Source organism: Montipora foliosa, chromosome 4 (assembly GCF_036669935.1).
Source record: "Montipora foliosa isolate CH-2021 chromosome 4, ASM3666993v2, whole genome shotgun sequence".
NCBI classification, from domain to species: domain Eukaryota; kingdom Metazoa; phylum Cnidaria; class Anthozoa; order Scleractinia; family Acroporidae; genus Montipora; species Montipora foliosa.
Genome location: NC_090872.1, coordinates 3,063,660 through 3,069,983, shown reverse-complemented (window position 1 = coordinate 3,069,983; position 6,324 = coordinate 3,063,660). Strand labels below are relative to the sequence as shown.

Genomic DNA, 6,324 nt, shown 5'->3' with positions numbered 1-6,324 from the left:
CCTCATTACATAATACTTGAAAGCGGGAAACAGTTAGTTCTTTTGTAAAATGCCAACGATCAATAACATGACCTCGTGGTGGCGTTATTATTCTATGCTGGACAGGTGACCAAATTTGTGAATTAACCTTACTTTAAACTTCTTCCTCTCGGGTTACATCTTCTATAGCAAATTTCCATTCAGCGCAATTACGCAAGTTTAAGAAACAGCTAGAAAACTCGAATACGTTTTCTTGGAAGAAAATATATATCGGCTTTTAATCACAGAGGTCGAGGTCCTTAACTTACACTGCTAATCTTTTCCACTTGAATGGTTCGCGTGAGGGCGAAGCTCAATGACGTCACTAAATTTCATGGAAAAATAAAAAGGTGTCGTAGTTTGCACTTTGGAATGTAAGACAAGGTTGATGACAAATTGCCCAAGACGAAAACTGAAAGAGGTGTGTCCAAGGTTAGTAATTTAGCGTCTTAAAAGCAAGCATTGTATTTTATTTGCCCTGCTTTGAAATTCTTTTCAACAGTTGAAATTGATAAGTTTTGCAGCAACCGGTTTCCTGTTACCATATTGGCTGGTTCAGTTTTGTTCAAAACGGCCGGAACAAAAGCCTGGTATATTACTTCATTTACCTTCTTGTTTTTGAATATTCGGTAAACAAACTTTAAACCAACTTGAAATGACAATAAAACTAAGAAAACCAGAATATTCTTTCAAAGCTGTAACAGTTTGTCTATTTTCCCCAGTCGTTGTCATCTCCATCGCTTTTCTTCTCTTTAATCTCCTTTTGTTCTTTATTTTTGTACTCTAAGACATTATTTATTGACATTTCAAATTTCAAACTTTAAGAAATATTTAAATTTTCTCATTCGCTTTTCGTACCTTAATTTGGGCTTCCTTCTTGTATTCTAAAACCTTATTGTCGTTTGTTGGATTTTTAAGCAAATATTTTAGTCTCTTATTGTTTCAAAATTCTTATTGTCTCAAAAATGTTGTCGGTCAAATCAGTTCTCAGTTTGAATCCGTTTGTATCTTAGAGGTTAAAGTCGTGATCTGCATTTTACCTAGGTTGAATATGCACTCTACCTAGTTAGGATTGAAAACACCTATACCTTCCAGCAAGCTCTGCCTTACGCATCTCAACACATCTTAATGTTTCATATCACCTTATCGGTTTCTGCATTCATACACTGATCCACTTAGTCTCGACATAACAAGAAAGTTAGGGAACAAAGAAATGTTCTGTGCACTTAACCGGTGATTGAGCTCGGACCTTCCAAATCTATAGTCCTGTGTCTTCACCACTACACTACGACGACGAACATGCGCAACCCAACACAGTTCTTTTCATAACTTACTTTTGTATAGTAAGTCAATTGATATCGATGTTTAAAAACCAGCACTAATTCTAACCTGACCTAATTTTTCTCTAGGCTTAATTTGGGCTTCAGAAAAGTTTCTTCAATCCATCTGAGTGCGTAATCAACGTAGGTAAAATGAGGATCACCTAACCTAGGTTAAAACGGATTCAACATGAGAACGGATTTTACCGGCGACATATATGCGGAATTTTATGATCTTGAACTTGGATTTGAACATTTAAAGGACTCGACAAATAAAACATGTATTCTATATATATCAAATTATTGGCACATATCGTTTGAAGAAAAGAGCCAAGTTTCTCGAAACCTATACATAGTCAAAACATTTCGATTTCCGCTATTTGACAAACGTGTAACGGGTATAGATTATTTTCTGTCTTTCAGTTAACGGGACGTAGACTGAATAGCATTGAAGTATTTTGGGTAAATTATAAAGAACCTACAGGGAAAAAGGTATGCAAAAGTCAATGATTTTGTGTGCGCTTTTACAAGACATTTAGCAGACGAACTTGGGAAGCAACCCAGAAATGTGTGCATAGGATTGAAACGTAGGCTGTTTCCTCAACAATGTCTTCTCAAAGATAGCGTCCACTTGTGGATCAATATTCAGACTCATCAACTCGAGCTTTTGTGCTCGATGTCAATGCGCCACTTAGAGGCCGCTTTTATTGGTTCTCTCTGTGTCACTTCATTTTCAGCTGCTTTATCAAACAGTCATGATAAAATACATTTTAGCACGGAATGCTACAAATACGAAGTGCATTCGGTTCATCACTTTAAAGCGAAATTGCGTGTATGCGAATAATCACGATGTTTTGTGCAATTTGAGACAAAAAAAACTTGTAAGGTTTTTAAAAACCAACTAAACTGCACGAGCCCAGAGGTCTTAAATTTATCAGTGTTTAATTTTTTCAAATTATACGAAAACAAGTTGAGGCTGCTTATTGATAATATACAGGAAAAAATTAAAAGAAAAGTTATGATAATTGTGCAGAGGACTCACGTTTAATTGGTTATCTGTGATTATTGGCCAATCAGAATGCTTAGTTTGTTACCTTCGATTTTCTTACCGAATTACCTCTTTCCTATTTTTTGTATTGCGTTACCTAACAACCGCATTTCCCTTAGCCAATCACCAACTATCCTAATGTTCTAATCGTCGTTGTCTTTCTTCACATAGATGGCCAATGATTCTCATCACCAAAACAGAACAGTTACTCCAAATTTCGAGCCCTTTTCTTCATCCGAGTGCATTGCCTGGCTGACAGTATTTAACATCGAAGCTGTTGCTATAGTGACCATGAATGCCCTTACAATCATTATTTACCTGAAAGAGCGAATCCTTCGCAAGCGTAGCATGTACCTGATGATCAGCTTGGCGGTTGCAGACATGTTTGTTGCATACAACTTGATCTTTATAAGTTTGTTATTGGGCAACTATTGTAACTTTTGGAAGATTAACTTGTTCAGGAGCTTTGAGATCTTCATAGTTACTTCAAGTTTGGCGTATTTCTTTCCAGCAGCCTCTGTAGCAAACCTTGCTGCTATTTCTTTGGAGCGGATGCACGCAACTTTTCGTCCATTCAAGCATCGCCTCATCAAAAAGAAGATATTTGGAGCAGCTGTTGCGGGTGTTTGGTTTACAGCTGCCCTGTCTACAGCTATCGTTTTTTCAATATTTTTCCAGGGCCGCTCAGATATCACTTTTCTCTATCACATGCAAGCATCATACTACTTGTTCCTATTTTGTTGCCTTTTTATCATGGTTGTTTCTTACACGTCTATCGCTACTAAATTTTACTGTGGAACGCATCCTCAGCTTCATGGTGCAATCAGAAGAGAAAGAAAACTGACCAAGACATTGTTCATTATAACAATTGTATCGTTAATACTAGCGATGCCATTTACAATTTTCTGGTTTCTTGTTTGTGTTACTTTTGGCGAAATGTCTGAAACCATTTCTTATGAAACATGGTTGCGTTTATTCTATTCCTTACGTTGCTTACTTTACGCAAACTCTGTTATAAATCCATTGTTATATGCATTAAAAATGCCAGAGTTCAAAAGAGCTCTGTTTTTATTATTGCGTTGTAGATCTCGCTTGGAGCCAGTTAAGGTTTTTCCTCTTAATGACTTGAAAGTTGTGAGATTTCACTCAGTTAACTGACGAATATGTGTTTACAAAGTATGAAAAAAAACTGAGCGTTTTAAATACTTTCTTCCGAGTTCTCTCTCTGTTTTTAATTGGAAACACTTTATTCAAGTTAATTTAAAGCGGGAAGATCTGTGGGCTGATGCATGCATGCTAAAGATTCATCCATTGAAATATATTGAAGTTTGCTCTTTTTTAGTTTATGTTTTTTGGCTGGCTAGTCACGTTTGCGATAAAATAGTAACTTTTTCTAAGCCTACACTGAATTTCGAGATAAATAAAGTTGATGTACATATGTATTTGTGTCACAGTGTCACATGGTTTGGAGAGCTGCATGACGCGAACAAAAACATGCGCGCAAGAAATGCACCCGCAAAGCTGAGAGCACGTTCGACATCATCAAACTTTAGACACCTGGCAAGACTTAGAAAAACAAATAGCCATGAGCTCAAGTGGCTGGAAGATAAGACTTTGAGGTTGAATACGAACACAGATGGATTAAAAAAAACTCTTTTGGAGCCTAACTTAAGCCTAGAGAAAATTAGGGTCAGGTTACTGAGGTTAGGATTAGTTTTGGTTGTTATTCATAAATATTTAATTGACCAATCACAGAATATAAAAAAAAAAATGAAAAGAACTGTGTTGGATTGAGCATGTTCGTCGTTGTAGTGTAGTGGTTAAGACAGGACTATAGATCTGGAGGGAGCGAGTTCGAGTACCGGTCAGTGCATAGTACAGTTCTTTGTTCCCTTGCTATGTTGTAATGTTGAGACTGAATTAAGAAGTGTATGAATACAGAAACCGATAAGATGATACCAAAGATTAAGAGGATGTGTTGAGATGCGTAAGACCGAGTTTAAGGAGGGATGGTATACGTACAGTAGGGTTGCGTAATGCAAAACCAGGGAATCACCTTAAGCAACGACGACTGCTACGGCAACGACAACGTCACAAAGAATGAATAGTATTGGTTAAAAAAAGAATTATAATCATGCAGCACTTGCGGCACGGATTTCACTTCATTTCTCTGTCGTTCTCCAGCACAAACAACAACATCGAAAGCAAGTTTCAAGTTTTCAAGTTTTATTTATCTACAGCAAACAGTTCAAGTTATCACTAGGCTGGCTGGCAAATAGTGAAAAGCTTATCGCGGCGAGCCAGACTGTACACAAAATTATTTAGACTTCTTTTTTTTTAAGGAATAAATGATTATTACTTAATATATAGATTTAGCCAAACCTAAAGGCGGAGCTCCAGGGTTGTTTATTCTTACTGGCTGTAGGATTAGTGAAAATAAAAGGCTTTGGAATTGTCCGCGTTTTGGTTTTTCCGGATATTACTTAATTATGTCATTTTCTTCGCTGCCCAACTAGTAAATTCCACGGTAAATTTCACCCGAAAAACCGATATCGCATGAATCACGAGGGGATGAGTGCGAATATCGGTTTTTCCTGCGAAATTTATTGTCGATTTCACCAGTAAGGCAATTAATTTTTCTTGAATCGCATGAGTTTTAAAAGAAAACAAGCAAATTCTCAGCAAGCGAACGGAAAAGGAAAAAGTTATTTCAGAGTCGACTATCAAAAGCCAGCGAATAGGAATCATGCTAAAATTAGAAATCACAGACGTACTATAGCTCGTGATGTGACAGATCCTCTGTCGATTCAAGGTCAAAAAAGGAGTTTTATTGATGTACTTTATTCCACTTTATCTCTTAAAACGAGATCATTTACATTTTGATGTATGTGATTGAAACACGCCAGCTTGGCTTAGAACCAGAATCGGCTAGAAAGGACAAACTTCAAACAGGGTCTCCAAAAAATTACCGGTACGTACGTTCTCTAAACAAACTTCTGAAAACATAAGCTGGTGATATTTCTCTTTACATTTACGAGAACTCATTGAGATTACATGTTTCCAACATAAGGGCAAAATTTTCTTGTCAATGTCAAGGCACATCGAAAAACAATTAGGCAAACGGAGTGAAAAAACTTGTTGTTAGCTTGCATTTTAAAGCCAAACAAACCAGCAAACAAATCAATTATTTCTGTCCAAAAAGAGTACAGATGATTGTCATTTAATTCCAGTTGAGAATAAAAATTCGAGCTTAATTCCTGAACAAAGGAAAAAACGACGAAACCACTTTTTAACAATATGGATCCACTTGAAATAACTCATCCATAGAAATAACAAACGGTTTAGAGTCAAAGAAAGGAATTTGTGGAGTAACTTCTTCCATCAAGTTTGAGCTATTACTGGTGTACCGTTTGGTCGTTCTCGTTCTCTTTCTCTATTCTTCGTTTCTGTTCTTCTGTCATAGGCCGTCCAGAAATCTTGCATTCTTATTAGATTCAAAATTCAAAATCTTAAGATAAGACATGCCAAAAATTGCAATTCAGAGCAAAAAGCAGCACTAAACAAATTAAAAATAAACACTCAGCTTTTTAAGTTTTTATCCCTCCAATGAATAACTACGTAGCCACTAGTGTGTCGTGACCACAGCTTTATTATGTCAAACCTGGATTGAAACCAGCGAAAAATGCAGGAAAAAAATATTTTCCAAACCATTTTCTACCTGAACACGAAAAGAGCATTCTAGTCCCCATCGCCCTTTTCGTTTCTCTTAGTCGGCGGGGCCTTGGCACGAGAAACTGGAGACATAGGATTTTCGAGTCCTAGATTCTAGGACTTCCGGTCTACATGTATGCAGTCGTGATGTTTCTATACACTGTCTGTGACTGGTGTGACTGTCATGGCGGTTGTCGAGGCAGGATTCGAGGAATCCTTGTGTCGGCC

At 37.0% G+C, this 6,324-nt stretch overlaps 1 protein-coding gene across 2 annotated transcripts; it reads left to right on the top strand.

Moving 5' to 3' along the window:
• On the top strand, positions 1-3,827 carry LOC137998852 (substance-K receptor-like). Of its 2 annotated transcripts, none has more exons than XM_068844691.1 (3): positions 1-439; positions 1,761-1,829; positions 2,557-3,827. In XM_068844691.1, exons 1-3 carry the CDS (start codon positions 407-409, stop codon positions 3,541-3,543), a joined length of 1,089 nt encoding a protein of 362 aa, XP_068700792.1. In that variant the 5' UTR covers positions 1-406; the 3' UTR covers positions 3,544-3,827. The 2 variants fall into 2 exon arrangements, with proteins under 2 accessions (XP_068700792.1, XP_068700794.1); XM_068844693.1 differs by having other exon boundaries at positions 5-450.
• The last annotated feature ends 2,497 nt before the right edge of the window (positions 3,828-6,324 follow it).